General features: G+C 36.6%; 3 protein-coding genes across 5 annotated transcripts; 1 reads left to right on the top strand and 2 right to left on the bottom strand.

The window, feature by feature from the left end:
• The first annotated feature begins 5,909 nt into the window (after window positions 1-5,909).
• On the top strand, window positions 5,910-11,286 carry LOC137710707 (histone deacetylase 15-like). 2 transcript variants are annotated; one of them, XM_068449809.1, is made up of 18 exons: window positions 5,910-6,020; window positions 6,636-6,894; window positions 7,024-7,194; window positions 7,306-7,414; window positions 8,028-8,098; window positions 8,435-8,510; window positions 8,662-8,726; window positions 9,007-9,062; window positions 9,157-9,280; window positions 9,391-9,516; window positions 9,621-9,671; window positions 9,775-9,843; window positions 9,947-10,055; window positions 10,245-10,324; window positions 10,420-10,502; window positions 10,601-10,646; window positions 10,739-10,910; window positions 11,002-11,286. In XM_068449809.1, exons 2-18 carry the CDS (start codon window positions 6,700-6,702, stop codon window positions 11,118-11,120), a joined length of 1,722 nt encoding a protein of 573 aa, XP_068305910.1. In that variant the 5' UTR covers window positions 5,910-6,020; window positions 6,636-6,699; the 3' UTR covers window positions 11,121-11,286. The 2 variants fall into 2 exon arrangements, with proteins under 2 accessions (XP_068305910.1, XP_068305911.1); XM_068449810.1 differs by having other exon boundaries at window positions 5,937-6,020; window positions 6,623-6,894.
• A 43-nt stretch (window positions 11,287-11,329) lies between these two features.
• On the bottom strand, window positions 11,330-13,265 carry LOC137710708 (transcription factor MYBS1-like). The gene is made up of 2 exons (XM_068449811.1): window positions 12,482-13,265; window positions 11,330-12,082 (listed from the first exon to the last, which is right to left on the bottom strand). The coding sequence occupies exons 1-2, from the start codon at window positions 12,910-12,912 to the stop codon at window positions 11,593-11,595; spliced, it is 921 nt and encodes a 306-aa protein (XP_068305912.1). The 5' UTR covers window positions 12,913-13,265; the 3' UTR covers window positions 11,330-11,592.
• A 3,369-nt stretch (window positions 13,266-16,634) lies between these two features.
• On the bottom strand, window positions 16,635-21,089 carry LOC137710503 (uncharacterized). Of its 2 annotated transcripts, XR_011064979.1 has the most exons (5): window positions 20,673-21,089; window positions 18,547-20,292; window positions 18,247-18,439; window positions 17,212-17,584; window positions 16,635-17,100 (listed from the first exon to the last, which is right to left on the bottom strand). XR_011064979.1 is itself a non-coding variant. In XM_068449544.1 (4 exons), exons 2-4 carry the CDS (start codon window positions 20,157-20,159, stop codon window positions 17,363-17,365), a joined length of 2,028 nt encoding a protein of 675 aa, XP_068305645.1. In that variant the 5' UTR covers window positions 20,160-20,292; window positions 20,673-21,089; the 3' UTR covers window positions 17,180-17,362. The 2 variants fall into 2 exon arrangements, 1 of the variants encoding a protein (XP_068305645.1); XM_068449544.1 differs by lacking the exon at window positions 16,635-17,100 and having other exon boundaries at window positions 17,180-17,584.
• Between the last annotated feature and the right edge of the window lie 5,642 nt (window positions 21,090-26,731).

Raw genomic sequence — 26,731 nt, 5'->3', positions numbered from 1 at the left:
CTCCGATTACCTCACGTGCTTTCCGTTATCGCATCTGCTTAGATTTTCAGAAGGACATTGACAATGGTAACGCTAACGAACTACACGCTCTTATGTTGGAAAAACAGTTCCTTGAAAATGAAATTCGTTTATTAGAAGAGAAGAACAATGGTTTGAAGAACTCAATGCTGGCATTTGTTGAAGGAATTCGCTCGGGCAATAGTCGGAATGTGTACGAGACGCCATAAGGGTCCAATATCTCTCGAAGATATTAATAGTTGCAACTCTGGTACAAATACCTTGCCTTTATTTGCAGAATAATCTCCTTAGTGTGAAATGTGAGCAATTCTCATGTCAATAGTTAGTAGGGTTTAGGGTTTAGGGTTTAGGAAGTTATCTAATCCAATCGTATTACTCTTTTTGTTTAATTTAGTGAGACGTCCAATCCAATCGTATGCACCGAAGTCCTTCATATCATCCTGCCACTAACATTATCATGCACTTTGCCTTAGGTTAAGATGTCAAAAGATAAAGAAAATAGGGATGGAAGTGTAACGGGTTTTTTAGACATAAGTACTCTTGCTCGTTGATAAACGAGATGTGCGAATGTTTTGAACTAAACTTGGATGATGTATTTAACAATGCTGATCAAATACACACTTGAAACTGCAAGTATGTTGTGAAAATTGTGTGATTCTCTTATAAAAATAACTGGTTACGTGGGGCCATGCCAAGTTTTACCATTCATAACCCATGTCAGGATTCAGTTCTTGTATGAAGTATATTTCGACTTGTGAAAAATTCTCACTTCAATTCAGCTTGTTGTAATACAGCAGTAGACTTTCAATTACGCCACTCGTTATAGCATAATAGCTGTTGCCCCTTGAATGGACTGAGATAAAATAGCAGTTCTTTCTAAGTAGCTAATTTAATTTCTGGATAGTAAGGTATTCACTGTAACTATTATAGTCGGATCATAGTGGACCGTTCTAGTAATGCTTCGCTAACTTTGTGGTTTGCTACAAACTGTTGGTATGCAGCTTTACAAGTTGATACACAGCGAGGAAGTCGGGAGAACAAGAAGTTAGTGAAGGATATCGATAATATGAAAACCTCGTCGCCTTCAAGTTTCGACTATAGCGATAGATATGCCAGTGGTAACACTGGTAAGCCTTTTACATGATCTAAATGAGCGACATAATTGATTTGACTGTCATCTTAGATTTCGGAATGGTGATGTGTAAGTCATAGCTAGTGAAGTCCCTCGACAGTCATTTGGATTTTCTTACAAGATTAACAATTTTCACCTCCCCCTGTATAAAAGTATTTGAATATTGAAGTAGTAACGCTTGTCGCGCGTTTGTTTTCCTTAGATCGGAAACCGGCATGCTACTCCGTCTTAGTAAGTATGAAGAATAAGATAAGATGCATCGATGCGTCGTGATCTTTCGTACATGTAACAGTATATACAAATGAACAGATAACCATATGCAATATTTGCTGTGATACCTACATCATCTTCAATCCGTTTTAGCGGCTTACAGTCACTTGGAATTCATAATTTGTAACCCCACGCATCAATTTACAGTTTCGAACCAGGTGCAAGATCGTGGACTGGACAGGAAGTTGAAGGTACGTGTACCCTCTGTTTCTAGCCAAACAAAATGTGCCCTCCGAATCCAATTAAACTGGTAGGCCTAATTTGAACTGCTGAAATCTCCTTTCTTCATGAATAGTTTCTGGCATCATTCTTTTGCAGTCATGCATGCAGCATTTGTTATTTTGAATGTAGTTGGCTTGGATTCTTGTCAAACTAAGATTTTCTCTTCTCACATGTCACTAATTCACCACGTTGTAATCGTTCATTAGACAAGCAGCGCACCTTTAAAACACGTAGAAAACATTTAGTGAACGATAACACCACTGTAACTAAAACTTGGTTGCACAATCGAGGGAATCTCTTGCAAAAAAGTTTTATAATTAAATTTCATCTCCCTTAAAGAATCATATTTTCCTCATCTCTCATCCAATTCACATACTTAAGAAACATTTTCCTCACCTCTCTGATACGTCATAATATTGATATCCCAATCAAATCACACAAAACATATTACGTGTTTGAACTTTTTTATGTGATAGTGAGTTATTCGTTCGAAATACCGCTACACTGATGTGCCCAGTATACGTATCCCAAACCATATAAAACTCCACCATACACTACTATGGCGGTATTCAAATCCAACTAGATGGGGGTCCAGCTTTCATTTATTTATCTAGTTTTTCTCATATCTGGTTGGTAAGCTAGAAAAAGCATAGGGAATTATAAATTGGAAATTGCTCCGAAGCTCTCATATCAAAAACAGAAGTAGAGTCGTAGAGAGGTGATAGCTATAGCCTATTGATATATTTCTTCGACGGAACAAAAATGTGGTTCAAATCAAAACCTCTAAATAAAAGCTTTGAGTTTGTCTTCCATGTCACGGACAGTGACCATGTTCCTCTGGTGAATATCACGTGCGCCCTGGGCCCCGAACGTACCATACAGCTATGTCGTTTTTGTATTCTGATGATATTGGTACTTATTATTGTTGTTGTGGTTCGACTCTTCTGTGTTGTCAATTGTGCTGGCCACACAACTTATAAAGCTCCACCGGTCCTCTGATGATTGGAAAGCAGAAAAGAAAAGAGAAGCTGGGTCCTTTGTCAAATTGCCAAGTAGAGTTTGGTTCACAAATTCATCCATGTTTTAGTTTAGTATGTCAGTAAGTGCTTAAGTTGTCAATTAGGAACTTATAATTGAGGTTAGTTATGGTACTTAACACTAAGTTAGGTCCCCTTAGAACCAAGTAGCTTCTAGTGCGCATGCAAACGTCACTCGTCAAAATAATGACCTGAAAATTTTATGCACTAGTCAAATTATTATATCTGTTATGTGGAATGATTCTTTACATATAAAAAGTGAAGTATCTTTAGTTTGAGATGCTATATTTTCTAATTTCAATTATATCATCGCCAAAGTATCTTTCTTCCTATCTCTTTCATCACTAGAGAGGATGTCTCACTTATTGCACTCAAGATTTTGCCCTCCTTTCGGAGAGAGACTTGCATGGACGATTTTACGTCGTATGACATTCTAATTCAATAATATGTTACAGTGTGTAAGTTTCTCTCCTCATAGCAATGTATTGTTAGACTAAAATGCTACAATAACAACAAAACCCATTTCATATAAATCGCGCTCCAGCATTTTGCAATATCTATTTCTTGCCATCGACACTCTACATATGTATGTATAGGTGATCGTAGTTCCTAGTTGCCCTAGTGCATCCTTCTATTTCTAGGTTGGACACTTGGCATGCCCAGAGATTAGGGCCCCAAGAACCAAAGTGCATGACCATTGACTACTGACCGGTGAGGTAATAGAGCGATTAATCCTCCATTCACTAATCCCTCGATGATCCTTCATGTTTGGTCTCTTTCTGGGGGCCCCTTTTGAGCCTGCTGGCTGGAACCCACACTATCTTCTTCTCCCTATAAGAAACCACCCTCCTCCCTCCTCCTTAATTCTCATGCAACTCCAACCGTATATTCAAAAATAGTCCACACAGAGGAGTGAAAATATTGAAAGAAGCAGGGAACTAGTTCAAATAGTTGTGCGGAAAATAGAGAGATGGAGATGAAGAGTGGTAATCCTGTTGAAGCCTCGAAAAGAAGGTTTTCGGGTAAAAGATTTTGCGGGTTTCTTAAAGAAGGAAGAGGAAGGTTCTACGTTTTCAGAAGATGTATTGTTATGCTTCTTTGTTGGCATGATTAGGAATTTAGGATAAAGTGCTTCGTGTATTAATCGAGCTATTCGCCTCCAAAAATCGCTTCTTTTTTTTTTTTTTTTTTTTTTTTTTTTCCTTTCATTTTTCAACGTCAATATTAGGTATTATGTGTTTAGTAATTAACTATTTGAGGGAAGGTCTTGGAGCAATGGAAATGTTGCTTCTTTGTGATCTAAAGGTCACGGGTTTAAGTTGTAAAAACAACATCTATTGCAAAGCAAGTGTAAGACTACATACAAAAGACATTATCCTTCTAATCTTCGTAAAACGGATAATCATGTTGACTTGGGATCGCTCTTTATATGTGTAGTAATGAGTCGCTCTGTATGTGTGTAGTAATGAACTATCTGTACTAACTTTTATTTTCTCTGCTGATATGAACTCGTAGTTATGGGTGATTTTGTTATACTATTTATGTTTTGCATCATCAATTGAACTAACTCGATACAGTCAATGCTGCATTTCATCCCTGTGGAATATCATCCATGCCATATAAACTTAGTACGTTAAAGGTTTTTCAGTTTACGAAATAATTTATTTTAAACTACATGTAAGTCATTAGCCTTGTGCATGTATTGTCGGGACACCACCATGCACTCGTGCATGCGACCTTGTTTCGGTCAAAAAACGGCCAGTAAAGATTGTGACAGTTCATCTTCCGATCAGGACACGAGGTTCATATTTGATCTATGTGGGTCTGGTCACACGCTGGGAGGGCCTCTCAATCTGGAGAAGGACGTACCTACACCTCGATACGCCACTGTAATGTCATTGGTAGCATTTAGCCATTTATACATTGTACTGCATGATTGGTCCCGACGCCATATTGGAGGGGCAACGGTGTAGGCAAATCTCTTTCCTTAATATATACTAACATGTAGGCACACACAAAGTGTGTGGGAAATTTTTTTTATTTTTGTTTTTGAAATAGAAGGAGAGAATAAGAGAGTGATAGAGAATGTGGGAGTGTGAAGTTTTTATTTTATTTATTTATTATTATTAATTTTTAATTAAATATATGTTATGATTACATGTAGATGAGGTTTTGAAAAAAAAAAAGCAAAATTTGGTTGTGTGAAATTACATGCATGCCCCGTATTTCTTATTCATGTTTTGTTTTAATTAGAGGATTAAACTAATAAGTTCATAGAATTTTAGTTGACAATGAATACTTTATTAATTAGTAAAGATATATATATAGAGAGAGAGAGAGAGAGAGAGAGAGAGAGAGAGAGAGAGAGAGAGAGAGAGAGAGAGAGAGAGAGAAACGTACTTGCATTTAAAGGTGTGGCCATCGGATAGATTCCGAAACTTTAAAACTCAACCACAATGCCTAGAAATAGAGTTCGAAATTAGGGTGGCCAACTCAATAGGCTTGGGTTGTAATTCTTCACACTCAATTGTCACCCAAGAAAAAAGGCAAACCGACACATCCAAACCATTGTTAGGCGGTTTGGGTTGGGCTGGTTCTATGGATTAGCATTAATTGGTTTCTTTTTATTTCTAATACGAGTTTGAGTGACAAATAGATCAATATTTACGTTAATTAACCTAAATCATGTGAACTTAATGTTGTAGAATTACTACATGTTACTTAATATATAAATTTCACTATTCAAATAAAGTATTAATAATTTAAAAGTTACTAAATTTATATATCGATTCAATATACATGTATATTTAACAATTACAATTATTCGGGTGTGTCAATTTCAATCGGGTTAATAATATTTCAACCTAACCACAGGTAGGTGGCTCAGTGGTTGGAGACAAATTCAGACTTCTATTTCACACGGTATGTTTTTAGGTTCGATTTTTAGTGTAGGTGAATAGCATAATGATGACCAGAGGTAGGCTGAAATATATATGTGAGTCTTCCTGACCCCTAACTCACCTATAAAATGAGTGGTCCTATTTATCCAAAAATAAGTTTCTAATATTTAGAACTCAACCCAACTCAACTAATATTGGTTAGATTGGTCGGTAGACCCACTTAAACGCCCACCCGACCACAGACCATGGACTAGGGCATATAATGAAAAAACAAAACTTTTTCTGAGAAATATAATTGAAAACAACAAACTATAAGGGTATAATTGCAACAAAAACCAGTCAATTACATAGTTCATAGGGCGCTACCTCCTGGGTCTGAGATTTTGCTTTCCCTTGGAATTTGCTGATACAGTAAGATTCCCACGCTTTGTCCTACCCAAGGTAACATTACCACCATCTCCTCCTTCCTCCTCCTTCTGTTCGTATATTTCACAGACCTTTACATATATGCCATGTATGTATTATATATATGGGTTCAGTACAATCTAGGGTTTTTCGCGCACCCACACTCAAAATTTACTGTATAGCGTAGAAAGTTCAAATCTTGAAGTATCTCTGTTACTAACTGAACCTTTAGGCTCACTTGGTTTTCCTTTTTATAATACAATTAAAGAAATTTTTCAAATTTGATACAGTAAATTATGCAAGATGTGAAATTTAATTTAGTTAAATGGAAAAATAGATGAAATTTTTTAACTTTTTTGGGAAATTTTGAAGGATTGATTGCGGTTGAAAGTGCCCATGTAAGCTGTGAAAACAACTTTGCTCAGAATCACTTTGAATGGGTCCCTTAACAAATGGGGAGGCTGAGAAAGTTCAAATCTTGAAGTATCTCTGCTACTAACTGAACCCTTAGGCTCACTTGGTTTTCCTTTTTATAATACAATTAAAGAAACTTTTCAAATTTGATACAGTAAATTATGCAAGATGTGAAATTTAATCTAGTTAAATGGAAAAATAGATGAAATTTTTTAACTTTTTAGGGAATTTTTGAAGGATTGATTGTGGTTGAAAGTGCCCATGTAAGCTGTGAAAACAACTTAGCACAGAATCACTTTCAATGGGTCCTTTAACAAATGGGGAGGCTGAGAAAAGTCTTGACAAACCAAACAATCAAGCTCAATGTCAGGGTTCTCGTGGGAGATGTGGAAATTCGGGTTCTCACGGAACCAAATCTAGACCGTGCCGTGAGGAAAATTGTGGGGAAGGAGATGTAGGAGTGTCCGGAAAAGATGCACCAACTGATGTTTTAAATGTAAGTGGCTCTGGCACTTCGATTTATGACTCACATTTAAGAATGTAGTTTCTTGAACCAGTTTCTGTGCGTTATGTTGCATGTAATATTGTTTTTAGAGAATAGGGATTCAAGTTTATTGTTTTGTAGAAAAAGGCGGCACAGCAAAAGGAAATGACATTAGAAGACATGTATAACCAAGACCTCGACGACGAGGATGATGATAGTGATTGGGATCCCTTCCAACAGCCTTTAGAAGTAATGAAGTGGTTCTGTACCAATTGTACAATGCTCAACCTTGGTGATGTTGACCATTGCGAAGTATGTTCAGCCCTCCTTAAGTTCGTTAGTACTATTCTGCCGTTGATATATCATCTTTTTGTATTGTAAGGAGGCGTAGTTGTTTAAGATGGTGCTATCATTACTGTGCAGGTATGTCAGGAACATAGAGAATCTGGTATCTTGAAGCAGGGGTGTTTTGCATCTGCCTTTGATTCTGGCCTCACTGAGACTGTGTCTGACACTAGAGAAAGACACAAAGGTAAGTACATGATTGGATATTGAGTTTATTTGAAATTGTTGGTGTGGCAGTGTTTGAAAAATTCTCACGAGAATAAACTGTATGAGATTTTTCATTGCCTTGTTGCCTATCTTATTTTGGTGGCTAATGTTATTGTTTGGGATGAATCCTGATTCTTTTGCCTCTTAAGTTTGAATATCGTTTCCAGATATAGTAGCAAATTTTCATCATTTTGACCTACAAGTATATTTGTTTGCAGGTGGGTCGTTTAGTATGATATGTTCTATGGCCCTTCATGTGTTTCAGTATCAATCTAAGTTTGTGTCTGTTGTGACTCGGTGCATTGCATATTCAAATGCGGTGGCATAGTATGTTTGCAATATCTTAATATAAAAGAGCTAATATCAAGCTATATTAGCAGCCAGTAGTTTTCTTTTTTCTCCAATTGGATACTGATGTTGCCATTCCAGTTCTTCCTTGCTTTGGTTGCCGTGTGTTGTATGTCACTCTTGGAAACGTGGTGCATTTCCTTTCAAATAGACTGATGTTGAGTTTTGGTAGACTGCCAAATTTGTATCAATATGTCGTTAATAGTGTTGTTTTGTTTTTTACTTGTATTTTCTTGTAAATGCAGGCTCAAAAGATTCATCGTCAAATAGTTCCACAGTTGTAGGATTCGATGAGAGAATGTTGCTACATTCAGAAGTATGGTGTTGCTGTAGTACATGTCTTCCTCATACTCTTTTAGTTTTCTCATTTATTGTTCTATTTTTGTCTGTATGTTGTGTTTAGATGCAAATATGTGTTCTTTCTTCATTACATAGAACTTAAGTGGAGATCTACAAAGCAGTTTTCCGAGATCTTTCATGTCAATTCTGGTCTTAAAACCCAAACTGCAGTAAATTTGATGTACTATAAATTTTCTAAGTCATTTATTATGCATATGTTTTGTGACATTAATGTGGTAAGTTGGAAACTGCTCACTTCTGTTTTTGTAATACTTTTATTTTTTCTTTTCTGGTGGTTGTTATGCTAGAGCAGGTTCAATTGAAGTCACATCCTCACCCAGAAAGACCAGATCGTATTCGAGCCATTTCTGCTAGCCTTGCTACAGCCGGTATTTACCTTCACTGAAGTTCTTTTTGCATGTCAATTGTTACTATTGAGGTCTTTTACTCTGGTGTGCTGTTAGTACTTTGTCTAGTAATCGCTGTTGGCATTATTTTATTTTAGACTGATATGCAAATGGGAAAATTCATCCTATGCAGGAATATTTCCAGGAAGGTGCCATCCAATTCCTGCTAGAGAAATTACACGTGAAGAACTTCAGATGGTAAGTAACCATTCATCAAACAATCTGACCTGTAACTACTTTATGCATGTGCACGACTAAGGAAATTGGATCTTTGTAAGTTGAGTTCTGATTTTGGGAGTTTAAGGGATTTGTGGTTCATTTCATAACAAACCTTTTTCTGCACTGTCAAGATGCTAACGACGAACAGATTTTGTGTGGCTAGTTTGTCTTTTAAAAGGAAAAAAATGGCCGGTATAATTTTTATTGTCTTCCTTGGCCTCTGATTTTTGTTTGTTGTCTCTATTTTTGTGAAATAAAGGTCCATTCTATGGAGCATATTGAAACAGTTGACCATACAGGCCATATGTATTCAAGGTATGTTTATTTGCGCATTTCTCTCTGTCTGCATTTGTAATAGTATGATTTATCGATGTTGTCTTTTAATTGATAAATTATTTATGGTTGGCAGTTATTTCACTCCTGACACGTATGCCAATGAACATTCAGCACGTGCTGCTAGACTTGCAGCAGGCTTATGTGCTGATCTTGCTAAAGCAATTGTTTCTGGACGTGCCAAAAATGGTTTTGCCCTTGTATATAACCTTTTACTCTTATTTCAGCTGTTTCAGAATTATCGATGTAATGAGAACTCTTTGAAAATCTCGTTCTTATTAAAGTTACGCACCATTACTGAATGACTCAGGTTAGGCCTCCTGGTCATCATGCTGGTGTAATACAGGCAATGGGGTTTTGCCTCCACAATAATGCAGCAGTTGCTGCATTAGCAGCTCAGGTTTCCGGGGCTAAGAAAGTGCTAATTGTTGATTGGGTAAGGTCAATACCCTAATGAAGTTATCTCATTACAGTGTTTCGTTAGCTTCTTATATATAGATGAATATTCAAACCTGAAATAGTAATCAATGAAACCTGCAGGATGTTCATCATGGGAATGGCACACAAGAAATATTTGATCAGAACAAATCGGTGAGCAATGTAGTACTTAAAACTGTTATTGGAATAGGTCCCATCTGTTTGCGTTGTGCGGTCATTTAGATTTTAGTGCTGATAAGTTGATCCCATTCTCTAGGTCTTGTATATATCCTTACATAGACATGAAGGAGGGCAGTTTTATCCTGGTACTGGAGCTGCTGACGAGGTGCTAAATTGATTGCACTTGGTTTTTGTTTTCCTTTTCAGTTTTGTATTATTTTATTATGTTTTTTACTGTAACTAATGAATATAAGTGATGACTACTTCAGGTTGGAACCATGGGGGCTGAAGGATACTGTGTGAATGTTCCATGGAGTCGTGCTGGAGTTGGCGACAACGATTACATATATGCATTTCAGCATGTTGTGCTTCCTATAGGTTGTTATTTCCTAACCAAGGAACTTGTGCGATAACAGTAAACTTTATTATTGAACTATTCTGTCCTTTTTGTGACAAATATATTATGCGGGTTGCTCTTTAAGTATACACAACTGCGATGTTTTGAATTTGATTTCTAAACCGAATTATATCCATTAATGATTTCTAAACCGAATTATCTTTTTACAGCTTCTGAGTTTGATCCCGATTTCACCATCATATCAGCAGGATTTGATGCAGCAAGGGGTGATCCACTGGGATGCTGTGATGTAAGGACTTAAGTCGTTTCATTGCAGACAAGCACATTGCTGGACTTGTATTCTCTTAGTGTGTTTTACGTTTTAATGATTTTTTGTTGTTGTAGGTTACTCCTGCCGGCTATGAAAAGATGACACACATGTTGTCTGACTTGTCTGGAGGAAAGATACTTGTTATTCTTGAGGGCGGGTTTGTGACTTGTTCTTTAGTTTTTTGTTTTCTCATAGTGGATCACACCTTGCTACGGATATGTTTCTAACTTAATTGGATAATGTTGCTTTTTGCAGTTACAATCTCCGTTCAATATCGTCTTCTGCTACTGCAGTAATTAAGGTAACCATCTCACACAACACCACGCATAGACCGAAATACATTTCTATCTGGATATGTGAAATATGTTTCTGATTTATCTCTCTGTGAGATAGGTATTGCTGGGTGAAAGTCCAGGATGTGAATTGGACACCCCTTTACCTTCCAGATCTGGCCTACAAACCGTTCTGGAGGTCCTTGAAATTCAAAAGAAATACTGGCCTGCTCTCGGATCCAGCCTTATGAAACTGCAGTCACAATTGAAAATGTACTCTGTTCAAAACAAAAGTGAGGAACTCTCTCTCTCTCTTTCCTTCCACTGTGTGGAGTTAATTTAGCAGGGGGTTAAAAGAATTCACATTCCTTTCTATCCCTGCAGAAAAGCAAATTAAGAAGAGCCGGCGGGCTGTGGCGCCATTGTTTTGGAAATGGGGAAGGAAAGCTCTATTGTATCATCTTTTAAACGGGCATCTCCATGTAACACAAAAGGGTTGTTGATCGACTCTGCTGATCGTGTCCACATATGCTTCCTCGTGTAGTTTGATGCATTTTTGTGAACAGGTAGCTCGGGAATGATATGTTGATATCGCTTCCTTTTGTTTTTTCAACAAGCAATGATGTTTTAATCATACATTATCAGAACTTATGAATTTCAATTCGGGTACAGATCTCTCCTTCTCTCTATCTGATAAATCTATTCCGGCAAGACCCCCCCCCCCCCCCCCCCCCCCCCCCCCCCCCCGGGATAACAAATCTATATTTACAACGAGGAATGCAGATTCGGAATGTTTTTACAGAAAAAAAAAAACATGATTCGAATAGAAATTAGTGCTACAGAAATGTGGATATATATATCTGTGATTATTCTGCTCTCTTGCTCTGCCTTGTGCTCTACTATGTATTATTCTTCCCTTTCAAATCCACCTGAGACCTGAAAACCCTAATGAAAAAGAAGAAAATTATGGTTTTGTTATTGGTGCATTGTCGGATGTGCCATTGGGTAAGCAACTGGGACGACGTATGGAGGATGGGAGTGGGGATGGTGGCCCGGAGGAAGCATAACTGGAGTGCCCACCGCCGACGCCATATGTCCTGGAGGAGCAGAAACCGGGTGCCCCATCGGTGCTCCATACATTCCTAAACCTGCCATGTGTGGCTGAGGCCGGTGCTTGGCCGTCTGTGGTCCTCCTACTCTTATCCCGGTGCCTGCACTAGGTGCGTACGTGTTCGTCTGTTGGCCGGTAATTGGCGGCTGCTGGTGAGACGAGACGTCTCCGTTGTTGACGCTTGTAATGTCATGGATGCTTGATCTCCTCCTGTCTCTGTTCATGGAGTTCAAACGGATGAAGTATTTTTGTGCGTGGCTTGCTACTTGGGTTGGGGTTCTGGAAATGACAAAGTTTCTTGAAATGCTTCTCCAATCGCCCTTCCCAAACTTGTCAAGACCAAGTAGAAATAATCTGATGAAAAATAAAACCGGTTACAAATTTTTAATCGGAAACATAACTAAATGCCAGTAGACATACGATAACAAGTTTTCTCCACATTACTTTGTTATTTATATAATGTCAAATAGCCTACACTTTTCCTATCCCCTCACATTGATTTCATCAATTTTGTCAGTTCTACAGTTTCCAAAAATCAAATGGTGGAAAGAGATTCATCGCTGCAACCCACATGGTTTTTCGTTCCTGAATCTGACTTGACCTAATTCGAAACTTACAGGCAAAGCTTTCTAAATTAATAAAAAAGGCTGCCTTCTTTTCAAATAAGAAAAATTAAACGTATCTAGAATGTCACTTTGACGATATTTGAAAATAGAGATTTAGATACGAGCAAAAGCAATAGGAAGAGTGTACCTATGCTCTTCTTCAGTCCACGGAATCCCTTTCTTCCTCTCTTGGTCCGCCCTCGACCCTCCCTTACCGCCATGGCCCGCGGAGTCATGACCTAAACCTGAAAACCCACCTCCGTGACCGCAGTTTAATCTCTTTTCCGAAGCCGAAGCACCGGAAGAAGAAGCACGATGACCACTGTCCTTGCTAGACGGTAGTGTATTAGCAGCTTCATCAACTGCGTAGTTAGGCGGGGACACGCGCCCCGCCTCAATTGCACCCACATCGTCGACTAGCATTTGGTAGTGCTGCTTCAACTCTCCCATGCTCTTGCTTGGAACCAACTCAGCAATCTTTTCCCACATTTCTTTCGAGTTTTCATCGATCCAATGCATGGCAATTGCGTTCTCGAACTCTTTGTCTTCTTCTTTGTTCCAAACGCTAGAACTCGACATGGCTTTTTACGTTTGGAGAATTAGGGTTTTGAGAACTAGGGTTTGTTGAAGAAGCTAGCTCTTGGTGTAGCTAGAGAATGGGAAAATGGTGAAAATGGTGAGGAGTTGGATTCACTTTTCTTTCTGGTTAGTGGGGGTTTTAGAGAGAGAGAGAGAGAGAGAGAGAGAGAGAGAGAGAGGGTGCGTAGGATTAGAGGGGTAGGGAACAGAAGAGAGAAGGTGTGTGTAGGATAAGGAGAGAGGTTGTCAAGTTATCGGTCGAGAAAGGAGGACCACTTTAGAATTGAAGGGATGGGTTCTTTGTCATCTAGGAGAAGCTTGAGCAAAAAATCTCAATCTCTCTCTCTCTCTCTCTCTCTTTTCTGAATCACTCACTGCCGGAGAGAGACAGAGAGAGACTGAGTGAGAGAGAGAGAGAATGGCAATCATGAAGGGGGTGAAACTGAGGAACTTTTGGAGACCCATAGAAATTCTCAAACTACCAACATCACATGCAACCTCAGTTCTCAACTATAATCGAGTACATATAGCAACATGATCTAAATAATCCTGTTAAAGTTAAAGAAACCAATACCAGCGGCCTAGTTACTGTTCAAAACTTAGATATTATTTTATGTGATAATGTTAGGGAGATCTAATTTTTAAAACAAATTTTGTAAATCATATGATGATGTGGTTGTTAATGATTGGATTATTATTTAAATGTTGATTAACGTGCTTATTGTATATTAGTAACACATCATTTGATTTTCAAATTTAATTTAAAATTTTGACCTACTTAGCATTACCATTTTTTATCAAAGAAAAGTCCTGCATGTACTCGTTAACTATTGCATACAACTAGATGCGAGAGACGCTTAACTATGTATATATTTAAGAAAACTATTACATGCATAAAACTAATATACAAGTGCATGTAAATTTTTCTTCTTTAAAAACACTTATCTTTGACAGTACAACTGCACGTCTCAATTAAAACTACGAAGTGTTGAGAAATCAGATTCTCCGGTGAATTGGTAACTATTTTTATGTTTTGCACAAAGAGAGAGAGAGAGAGAGAGAGAGAGATGTCAGATCCGTTTTTCTATCTCTGAGACGTGGCCAATTCTCCATTTCAAGTTGCTAAAATGGCCCCCGTATATCTCCAACTCGGGAAAAGAGATATCATATCAATTAGACCAACATGCATTATTGCCAATTTTACTTTCATCGAACCTAACATTCCTTCTTTCTCTTGTTTCCCAAACACTCTCATTGTATACACAGGCTTTACACATTTATTTTACTTTGCACATATCCTTTAAAATTTGTCTATTAATTTTCTTTTATTCATTCAATCTGACGATTAAAATTGAGAAGAGTGTGTAAAAAATACATATATGTTTATGAATAGTACCACTACATATATATACATATGAGGCATATTCGTGACACTAACTTTTTTACGCTTAACCCATATATAGAAGACGGATTTGTGATACTATTTCTTTCACGCTTAGCCCTTATATATTATATATAATGGGAGGGTTTGGGAATGAGAGAAATGAGGCATGTTAATTATGTTCGACGGAAAGAGGCCCTCTCCAGATCTCTTCCACCTAATCTTCCTTATCAAAAAATCTAGACCCTTTAAATTTGATCAAACGGCTACAAACAAGGGACCACTGTAAAAATTATAATAACTTTAGCCGATAAATGAAATTTTAAAGATCCGGATTATTTGATGAGTATGATTAGATGGAAGGGATCCGAAGAGGATCCCTTTCCATGTTAACGTAAAGGTGTCATGAACTTCTTGATGAAAAACAAAACAAAAATAAGAATCTCGTAGTAACTCGTGGTAATTTTTTTTCTTTTGTGCGTAAAATTTTAGAAGAAAACAATAAAACGAGTTTGAATGTTTGTTAAGATTTAGAATTATGTTATGAATCTACATGAGATTAGACCTTTGAATATGGGTGAGAATTGAAAACTTGTCCTAAACATCATGTCAACCATCTTAATCATTTTCTAGTGATTACCGCGGTTTGTGGCTTGAAACAAATGCATAAAATCCCAACCCACTAATGATAGATAACAAGCTGTATTCGCTTAATCTGCAAAATCAATTTGTAGACCTGTGTGATTAGAAAACTTCTCACATCATGTTAGATCAACGTAAGATTGTATATGATCAAAATACATAAAAAATTATGTTTTTGTGAGACTTTCCGTGAGAAAATTAAACATTTTCATATAGATGTCAAACATTTATTCAACATTTCAGAAATATAGGCATTTTGAATAAATTCTTACCAGTTATCTACTTTTTTTCTTCTTCTAACAAACTGATAAAAATTCATTTTTGAATCTTGAACCTTCAGCACAATCCATATATTGGGAATAGGTCCAAAATTTAACTGAATTGATATATCTTAGGAAAATTCACTTTGAAGTGACTATCTCGCTTGGAAGTGATTTTAAAATAGCTGAAATCATTTTAAAAAAAAAAGTGCTTTTAAAACCAGTCATTTGTAAAAATGCAAATGAATCATGAAAAATCACTTAAAGTGTTTCTTACAAGAAGCACATAACCGGTTTTTTATAGAAAACACTTAAAATGCTTTTGAAACCTAAATTTTTTTTTTTACCAAAATCGTTTTCAGTTATTTTAAAAACACTTTTAAACGAATCAATTAATCCGGTATCCCTAACACAAGTTTATCTCATCAAAGAGCTGAAGATATTGAGAGTCAACAAAAATTTATGTAGTGGAGAAAATGATGACCCATCAATATTTGAGAATTGAGACTCACTCCAAAGGAATATAATCTAAGAAATCTTTATAAGATTTTAAGGGTAGACAATTATCAACGGTGTCACGTTCAACCGTCAATTTGTTGCTCACGAAATTGACATATCAATTAACGGTTTACGATTGATTTGTGGTCCAAATTTTACCACCAAGACTTCTGTTCCTTTCCCTTTCACAAAGAATCTTTAACCCCGTAAAAATACACACTGCTCAGTTGTTGCTTTGTTGGTCACTCGGCCATGCTCAGGTAACAAAAACAATTACTGCGGTAAAAAGAACTACATACTTTCTGCAATCAAAGGGCCAAGTTGGACTTCAAAGGCCCCACAAATATTCTGCAATCGAAGGGTCAACAAATTGCCGTCTTTTGGCCCATCTTAGAAAGCTCTTACGAAGTTGGTGCCAGTGTTATTCCATGTTAGCATATGCTGGACTTGGCCGACGGATTGTGTTGTTGTGTCATTTTCGTGTCATAGCTATTAAAATTATTTTAATAGGTCCTAATTTTAATAGATCGTATCGTGTCAAATTCGTTATTTTAGTAAGTTTTTAACGGATGACCCATAACGACCCGATTTATTAACGGATCGTGTCGGGTTAACGGATTATACAAAAAATTATCATGTCTAATCTCTAAATATGATAAACAATATCTTATTAGGCTCTTAACGGGTAACCAGATAACGACCCAACTTGTTAACGAGTTCTTAACGGATGACCTAATAACGACCTGGATCGTTAACAGGTTGACTCAAAACATGTTATTTTGTGTCGAATTAACAGGTAATGCAATAAATTGTCACGGATACTTCTATTTGTATGTCCTTAGATGCCCAAGGGACAAGTAGTTTATCGGCACTGTAGCCTCCAAATTACTACAACGCTACAAAGACTCGCTCAATATGGCTTGGTATTAGTGGTTGAAGAATTAAGACGCCACAATAACAATATATTTCCATTCTTCCATTAGGCTACCCATATACAGCAAACACTTACATGAGATGGGCCCCTACCCGGCCCATCTCATGTGAGCGTGTTTGCCGTAACTTCAGCAGCTGTACTGATTACTATGGCCGGAAACAAAAAACACTCATTGGTAAAGCAAAAATAAACAACACTTGCACACCAAAACAAACCAAAAACTCATCTTTCACTTTCTGATAGGGAGGGCTGAAAGCGATATTGAATTGAGGCAAACTACAAGTGGGAGGTTGTGCCACAAGTCGTTTTGACAAAAGTACTAGCTTGCACACTGTTGAGAATACAAATGTTATATGGATCTTTGCCTTCTAATCAACGCCAGTGTTTCAAAAACGATCGAAAAGATTATCAATCACCTCAAGTTTACTGTGAAAAGGACGACTCATTTGACAGTACTTTGATTCTGGGCACATCTGTGTTTATAAAGGAGGAAAGTTACCAAAAAAAAAAAAAAAAAATGAAATGAAATGAACAACTTTAGATATCACTAGGAAGGAAATAAGCACCGAGTACCGATCAATTACCTAATAGAAAAATGGATCTTGAAGTTAGGGAAGTTATCTCAGCACAGAAACAGAAGGAAGCTACAAATTTAATCACAAGTGCTGTCCTTTGGCGGCACACGACGTCGATAGTTGATATCAGAGGCAACTGATCCCCAGCCAGTTTGGAACACTATCTTGGTGATGTTGATGATACAACCCCAACTTGTGCAAGCGGGCGCCCGGGAAGTTTTGTATGTTCAGGAGCTCCTTTTAGAAGAGCCGCCTTTTGTGGGTTTAAAAGTAGAAGTTGCTGCATGTCCTTGGGAAGTACATTGAAAATTGCCAGCAGATCTCCCCTTAGTTTTTGGCAGGTTGCAGTTGAGTCTGCGCCAGCCCTTCCTGATTGCTGCGCCTGAGAATTGAAAATTTCCGAAAAAATGAATATAAAAAAATTTCTTCATTTGTTATAAATACATGAAAAATAGTACTTCCGCGAGATTATGTTCAACATCATCTTCTGCTTTAGATGCTTCTGAGCATATCATTATCTTATTCTATTTAGGTAGCAATTTAAAGCTTACCTGCACAACAGGACTCTTGGGCCAGACGGTCCAATATCACAATACATACTAATTAAGAATAGGGTTAGTTGGTGATCTCCTCATCATTTTTACTTTGAGATTAGAACAAACTTACACATAAATCAACAAGAGATAATATACTGTTAACTCAAAACAACATTGAAACTGCAACAGGAGATCTACCAGATTTCCTACAAGAGATACCGAGAGACAAGATAACCACACCTAGTAGCCTTATAAACCAAACATCTTGCAACGCTTGAACAATTGCACCTTTTGACTTCTCTCATAAAGATATTAGAGTCGTCTTAATAAGTTACTATAAATCTGAAAATTATCTCAAAAGTGGTTTCAGATGGACCATCATAAAATAGTTGGTAGATATAGCATGCTTATACCTAAAACTGTTTTTTCTTTTTCTTTTTTGTTTAATTTTATTTGGGGAGGGGAGCATTGATAGAAGATAGCATACTTAGCGGGAGTGGGACATTACCAGTGTTTCTTCAAGAAGATGCCTCTCAATACAATTAAAGGAATCAATAATTTCCAATTCAGACATCTTAGACATCAACTGCTGCATATCAGTATTCATTCTGGCGTGCCTCCACAGTCTATCTTGTTCTTGTTCAGCAACAGCACGCCTTCTTTGAAACCATGGGGCAAAGTTTGGTCCCTGTAAAAATCGCCTAAACAGACACAGACAGGATTACCATGTGTAAAGAAAAGAATACCAAGTAGAACGGCTGGTGAGGAGTGGTAGTAAATGATACATATGAAATTTAATATTTATTACCGGTACAAGTCCAGCCAGTTAGATCTCATTCGCTTCGATAGAAACTTCCCAGGTCCTCTTTCTGATAAACTTCCCAGGAACTCATCAGCATTAAACGGAATAAGAGGGGGAGGGTCTACAAATGGAGAAGATCCTTCTGAAGGTGTTCTAGTCCTAAAATATGGGCCAAAAGGCGCCAAAAAGTTAGTGGTGAGCTCCAAGAAATGTCGCCGCAATATTTCATTGTTAACAACTGACATTGATTCCTCAACCCTTGGTGACATCCCAGCATCTATAAGCCTATTTAGGATTGAAGTGTCCGGCTTAGTTGTAGCAGAGTAAGTGCTCCAAATGGCTTCCTTATGTTCCGTCATGAGACAAAGAGGACCCTCTCTCCTCAACTTCACAGCATTCAACAAATTTGAAGGAGAGAATTTTTTCAAGGAAAGCTGTTGAAAGCCAAATCCTTCAGCTCTACCTGTAAGTCTTCCAGTAGATGACCTGGAAGCAAGGGCAAGCCGGTTTGTATTAGGAGCAGGGTTTCCAACTGAAACAACATGGGGCATATTACGAAGAGATTTAAGAAAAAACAGGTTGGTTACACCCAAGATCATAGGTGGAAAGGTGTCTCCTTCACGGAGGGAGTTGAGGTGGGCAAATTTAGGGTCATGGATAGTGAAATAAGGTCTAAAATCCACACTGCAAAGTAAAGGTGCAACCAAACTGACAAGACCAGCAACAGCCTCACTGCATTGCGGAGGAGTTGGAGCTATGATAAGCATGGGCTCACCAATAAGTAACAACTCCCACATAACCCAGAGCTGTAATAAGAGACCCCTGAAGATGCCAAATAGATCCGAGTCATGAAAAAGGCCTTGTGGGACTGACTGGTTATTAGGAAGAAAAGGAGCCATCGAGGAGGCAGACTCTTCAAGCAACATTCCATTTTCTGACACCAAGCTATGTGCGGGCGGCAAGTTCACTTTCAGCACAGCATTCCCAATAGGAAGCTCCATTAGCTTACCAGGTACAGGAGCAGGCCACATTGAAACATAAGCAGCAATATGCTCAAGAGCTTTCCTTCCAATGTCAAAAAATAGAGGACCCATGATTTGTAACAACGGTCTAAACACACTAGAGTACGGACTGTGCGACAAGATTACGACAGACTTCTGCTCCCCGCCTCGTTTTAGCCTTTCATCATGTCTCTGTCTATTAAAAACATACCCATACATGTATCTCGAAGCATTAGAATTGTTGTTACTTATTGACCTCTTAAGAACTTTTACAGCGGGAGACTTTGGATCTAACTTCTTATCACTTTTAGTCATCTCAGTGGAGGACACCTTAGCAATTTGAGAATTTTCCCGCCTTTGAACCCGGAAAAAAAATATACAATCATGAATGCTTGAGCGGTTCTGATGCTGGGAAACAGAATCCGGGAACGAACTAAAGGCGATTTCAAGCTCCTCATCTTGTGTTAGACAACCAGGTGGATAGCACTCTTCAATTAGCTGACCCTGTTCAAGATCAAACCTAATAACACAAAAGGCAACGACCCATTGCTGTAAAGATTCTGGATCAAGCTTCGGACTATTTTCGGACTTCACTGAAAATGAAGGAGAACGACTCATTTCCAACAAAATCAAAGCCCGATTTTACTGATAAAAATGCCACTCCCCATCGTCTTCTGCAACCATTTCAACTACAAAACCATTAATGCCAAACTTTCCCAGTTGAACTTTTGTGGGTTTTCTTCCTCACAACCTAGCCAATAAATCCCAAAAGAGTTCATTAATTTCTAGATAACAATGTAACTCAAAGAGGGAAACTTTTGTTGTGTGATTGCAGTTTTTCCTTAAGAATGCTTGAGCAAATTTTAACAAACAAAACAAGTTACATTCTTTTTTCTTCATCGATTGGGACTACAGTTCTTTAACAATGCATGAATCTAAAGTTAACTTCTTGCTTACTTCAGGTGAAATTACCACATAACAAAAACAACCCAAGATTCTATTTTGTTCTTTCCTTTCATTTTCTCAGCAACCAAACAAAGTCCCAACCAGAAAAAAATTGGAAATGCAACACTAGAATCACAAATTCGAATTCAGAAAAGGATCTACGCAAAAGGGTTGCTCGAACTTTACCTGAATCAGAAAACCCAGAAACGAATTCTCGCAGAAACCAATCTGGATCCGCAAAACGAAGACACCCAATTGGCCAAAACAAACGGAGGAGCTCCCTCATAAACCCAAAAACTCGAACAAGAAAGAACTGTAAAGATTCTACGAAGGGTTATGCAGACTGTCGGGGAACGGAGCTTCTTTCTGGGTGCTGAGGAGGAGGCGGAGTATCTTAATTTATGATATAATTGGGGAATTTTACAGAGATTGTGAATTTTAGGGTCTCTGTCGATGAGGTCAGGCCGCAATCGTGACTATATAGGGAAAGTAATTGACGCCACCTATTGAAACACTCTTGCTCCTCTTCCTCCTCAGACGTGTTCCACATCCTGTTGTATACCTAAATCTGGTAAATAATTGTATTCACTGTACCAATTTTTGGTCCCCGCGGTGGTGCCGTTACCCTCATTACCTACCTTCTGTAATTATATTAATTATGAACAATGTTTGACTGTTTAAAGATGAGTAAGAATTTCTATTCAAAACTTTTCGTGTTTGAATCAAAGAGATTTGTGTTTATGATGAGATACGTTCATATTATAAATCACATCGTAAATATATTTTCTGTAAAAAATAAATTAAAACTAAAATCGTTTAGTTAATCTATTCTAACAAATACATTGATAGTTTGTAATACATTTATCAATTCCGTTCATTTGTTTTTATACAATTCGATGACTAAACGACCTTAGTTGTAATTGCATTTTTACATAGAAGATCTTTATAAATTGATTTATAATATGAACCGTTCTGATTATAAAAACATAGTTTTATAAATTGAGAACGAATAATTTTGAGTAGAAACTCCTATTCCTTCTTTAAGTAGGCAAATATTATTCTAATTATATTACCTCTTTTTTATTTTATTTTCCTTTTTATTAAATCGTTAGGATGTTGCTGAAGAAAAAGAACTGTGATTAGGATGAGTTATGCAATTTTTCTACAATGCAACGAATTATTTAATACCCTGAAAAATACAAGGGGTCAAATTTGAGTATTAAGATTTAACTGTTACAAAAAAAGTTCATACGAGACTAAATATGGAATACATAGCAACCCTTAAAGTTTTTGGTCACATGTGTATTAAATTGATGCGTCTGAATCAATTCTCTTAGATGTTGCTCGGATTCACAAATTTACTTCTTTTTGTTGTTTGACATGAAGATCAACCAAGGCCAATATGGTCAACTGTGGGTAGGTTTAGGATTATAAAACTAGATAATTAACAAAGAAATTTAAATGATTCACCTTAAGAAACAAGCTACGCTTACTACAAGAGTATGATATATATATATATATATATTTTTCTAAACAAAGTAGTGTAAATTCAATTTTCAAGGTCCAACCGCTTATAAGTGGTCTTCGGCCTCTTTATATAGGTCTCAGTGAGCCCAAAAGTCATGAGCCTTTAAATATCTCACTGCACTATCATTTAATGGCCCAAATATGTAACATATAAGTTATTCCTCCATTATCCACTCAAACGTGGAGAGGAAGTGACATTTGCTCATATTTCACTGCGCTAGGCCTGGCAGCCTTTACATCTGTTCATAGACTTCTTTATCTCTTGATAGACAATGCTCGCTATGAGTTGACGTATGTACAAACCTATTTTGGAGCTTCGTGCTAGAAAGTTGTTAGGTATGCCAACTAGCTCAAGCCATCGAAAAGTACTTTAAGTGTTGCGCTTGTCTCTTTTGTTGGTGGACAATCCAAGGTTGTGGGCGGTTGTCTTTTGTTCTCGTGGTGGTGCTCTGTCATCTGGATTTTTTGGGGCTGGCTTACGAGTCCAATATTATGATCTTCTCATCCTTTAGTAGGTTATCTTCAAGCTCATTCTATTAGGTCGAACACCAACTGTATAGTATTTTAATGAGTTTAAGATGACTCTGCGTCAACAATACTAAGCATTGATATGTTATTGTTGAAGTATTATTTTTTTCAAGTCTTTTTTTCTATGCACAATTATATCTATTTTTTGTAAATAAATTCAATAAATAAATAAAATTTGAGCAAAATTAAACACAAGTGTGCTTAAAGAGAAAAATACGTAACAAATGTTTCCTTTCTATGGCTTGATTTTTTGTCAAGGTATTCAAATAAACAAAATAAAAGAAGCAAGTAGCCCTCTACTACAATGTTAAGGAGTAGTGTTGCCCTTGTTCAACAACATGAATTCGAACCCTGTCGGCTCCTAATCTAATATCTAATCTAACAAATTTATCGCTTAACACAAAAAAAAAAAAAAAAAATATATATATATATATATATATATATATTTAAAATTCAGGCACAGTGAGAAAATTTCAGAACCACGAGTGGCCTTCCTGAATATGGGCTGAAATTGATCCGTGCATCGTCTGGATTTAGTTGATTTGGGCTTAAGAAAATATCTGCGAAAGTAAACGATTGACCCAACTCCAACCAAAACCCTCGTCGATTTAGCCGACAGTTTCTTAAAAGGCTCCATCTATTTCCAAAATATTGCATCTATAAGAAAAATTTTTAATTGTGACGGAAACACAAATGGTACATCACGTGTTTTAATATAAATTGTAAGAAATTTTATTTATTCTTATTAAAAGCTTGTATGGAAAAATATCTCGTAATGTATTTAACCAAAAAATATATTATGCTCCTGCGAAAATATTTGTTCGTTACGGAATCTTAGTTGTTAAAGTGTGGATAAAAAAAAAAATTAAAGTTGAATCCAAATAAAGTGTTCACCAACTATAAGAAATCCAAATAAAGTGCGCACCAACAATAAGAAATCCAAATTTAATATTTACCGACACATTTTATAATAAAACACTGTTCATTCTACACTGTTTTCTCGCTTTTGCTCTTGCTCGGTTTGTTTAACTTTATTTCTGCCTGGTTTACACTTGTTGGTCACTGGTGATGGTGGACGAGTGTTCTCTCTCAGATCTCTCGAGCTCTGTGTCTCAAAGGTTTCAATACACTTTTCCATTTGCTTCCAGTACAGATCTCTTGACTTCTCCTTCAGAAACCACAAACCACAAACACAAACCCAATAAAAATATCTTCACAAACCAGAATGCCTTATCGCTGAAAACAATGAATCAGGTGTCCATTCGAAGAAAATTTCAAACCCAAAAAATTTAGGGTTTTCTGGTCTCCGACCGGTTTGGGGTGGGTAAATTTATGGTTTGAATAATCATGTTTAGAATTGTAATTTGGATGAAATACGTGTACTTATGTACAAAATAAACTCTATTTTTTATCCCACTCTTGTTAAATCAGTAGTGACATTATTCAAAATTAGGAAAAGCGTTATAGTGGTCATTGTGCCGGTAGGGCTCAACTATTATTTGTTTTACCAAAATAAAAAACATGCTCTCAAAAAATAGGAAAAACCTATACTCTTGGCTTTGTGACGAGGGAGAAAATTTCGTTCTGACGATATTCTAAATTATGATATTATTAGTGAAAAAATTGAAATGCATGATAGTGATTTTATTGACTTAGCATTTTCGTTATAAATAAACTTTTCTTCTCAGGTTGATGAAGGAAAAAAAAAGCCGAAAGTGATAATGTCATGATTGGACACTTTTTCAACGAAGATGGCTGGTTGAATATTCGAACCTACAGCGGAGCCATGGCAATTAGCTAGGATTTCAAGATGCAGCTAACACCTCTACGATTCAATAATTGGCTGTTTAGCATGTGGTTTAGTTAGTTTAATACAAGCATTATTTCGACAATTGAAGATATAGATTCCTTCCATTGCATATGTACATGCATGCACTAGCTTTAATCGCCTCCACTACAGTACACCATCGTGTGAAATATATTACGAGGAAGAAAACAAGACGAGAAATATATAGAGGAAACTTATTCTAATTACAATATAATGCATGCATGTGTTGGCAGCATTGCTGCTGCTGCTGCTGCTGATGATGATGTTGCTGATGGTGATCATCATTTACTGGTCTTGATGATGATGGTGATGCAAGATTATGGTACATTTGCTGCCGTGGAACATCAGCCCACAAAAGATATTTGCTGCCATGTTGGCTGCCGTGGAAAAATCTTGGGATGAATTTGTCTTTTCCAGTGATGGTTAATCTGACGTGGTGTTTGAGAGTTGGATTTTGCGCTTTGTAGGCAGGATTAGAATATTGCATTTCTAAACTATAAAATAAATGATGTGGAAGTTGATGATTAAATTATTATTTAAATATTAATTAACGTGCTTATTTTCTAGAAGGCAGATTCTATGTCCTCCCACTTCCCGTGCCCTCTTGTTTTGTGTGGTTACAGTTAAGCCACATCAACATTTTATATTGTTTTTTATAGAGATAATAAGACAAAAAGGAATAGTAATATAAAATGTTGATGTAGTTTAACCGTGACTACACAAATAGGAGGGCACAGAAGGGCATAGGAAGTGGGAGGGCAGAGAATCTGCCTTCTATTTTTTATTGATGACACATCAGTTGGTTTACAAATTTGATTTGAAAATTTGGTCCCTCTAACATCATCTTTCTAGCCATGGAGAAAAATTTTTTGAATTGGATTTTGTCTCTGATGGTGTTTGATTTGACATCGTAGTTTGAAAAAAAAAAAAAAAAAGAAAAAAAAAAAAGGGAAATCAGCGCAGCCAGATGGTGCTCTGATACATTAAGAAGCCAAAGTAGGGAAGATTGAATAGAAAATTGGTTAGAGTTTGAATAATAGAGAATTTGATGAATGATTTTCTAATAATTCTCATCGTCAACGGTACAAGATATATACCAATACAACATTCAATCACGCTTAAATCTAAGGTTAGAAATCTGTGATCCATCTCTGGTATAATTTGATCTAAGACTAAATTATGAAAGTAAATATTACAAATACATAAGGTTCTAAAAAACACTAGGTGTTAGTTGGATGGTGAGCTGGGAACTAGCATTTAGCGGCTAGGAAGACGCATAGGCGTATTAGACGGATTTAAGTAAATGTATTATGATGTAAATAAGAACTTATTTAATTACATTTAAAAAAAATACATAATTGTATTAAGATACATAAATTGTAAAATAAAATGATATTATAGATTAAAGTATTATAACATATTGAAAATATGGAGAATTAGCATATAATGAGTGTTCATATCCAAGTCTCTAACAAGTCTTTTACAATTTATTCACAAAAATAAAATGCAAAATAAAACTTATTGATTTTTCTATCTAAGTGAGAGTCACAACATAGGCAAGTGCTTAGGCGGGTCTAGATAGGCGGACTAGGCAGACGCCTAAGAGACAACGTCGCCTAGGCGCCATTTCTTGATTTTCAAATACCCCGGCATTGACCGGAGCAGCGGCCAATGCCTAGCACCTAAGTGGCCAAGTAAAGATTTATTTTATTCATAACATTTAGCTAGTTTAATTAGTTCACTATTATGAATTATTTTAAATTATACTAGCATTTGCCTACACACTTTGTGTGTATGAACAATGTTTTTTAGAAAATGAGAAGGAGAGAGGGAGAGAGAAAGAGAGAGAACGTGGGGGAAATGGGAGGTTTTTGTTTTTGGTTTTATTTTTTATTTTTTTATATTTTATATTTTATATTTTTAAATTTTAAATATTAGAGATATTTTAACATCACCTGTAGTTGAGGCTTCAATAAAAAATAGAAAATTTTGGACTTGTGAAATTACATTATTGCCCATCATTTTTTTTGTGTGATAGGAAACTAAGTTGTCTTTTCATCCTCTTTTGGTTGACAAATAAGGTTTCATCAATTAATAGAGATAATAAGCCTCAATAATAATATAAAATTTAATTATAATATTATATAGTTCAATATAATTAATATAATTATCATCTCAAGAGTCAAATGATATCGTTTCCTTCTATTGCGTATGTATATGCATGCACTAGCTATAATCGCTTCCACTATAGTACATAATCATGTGAAATATATCACGTGGAAGAAAACAAGACGAGAAATATAAAAAGGAAAATTTTCCTACATCACCATGCATGTAATGCATGCAGCATAATGCTAGGAAA

The sequence above is a fragment of the Pyrus communis genome, chromosome 12, assembly GCF_963583255.1.
Source record: "Pyrus communis chromosome 12, drPyrComm1.1, whole genome shotgun sequence".
NCBI lineage: Eukaryota > Viridiplantae > Streptophyta > Magnoliopsida > Rosales > Rosaceae > Pyrus > Pyrus communis.
The sequence above is the reverse complement of the archived record's forward strand: the minus strand, read 5'-3'. Positions and strand labels throughout refer to the sequence as shown.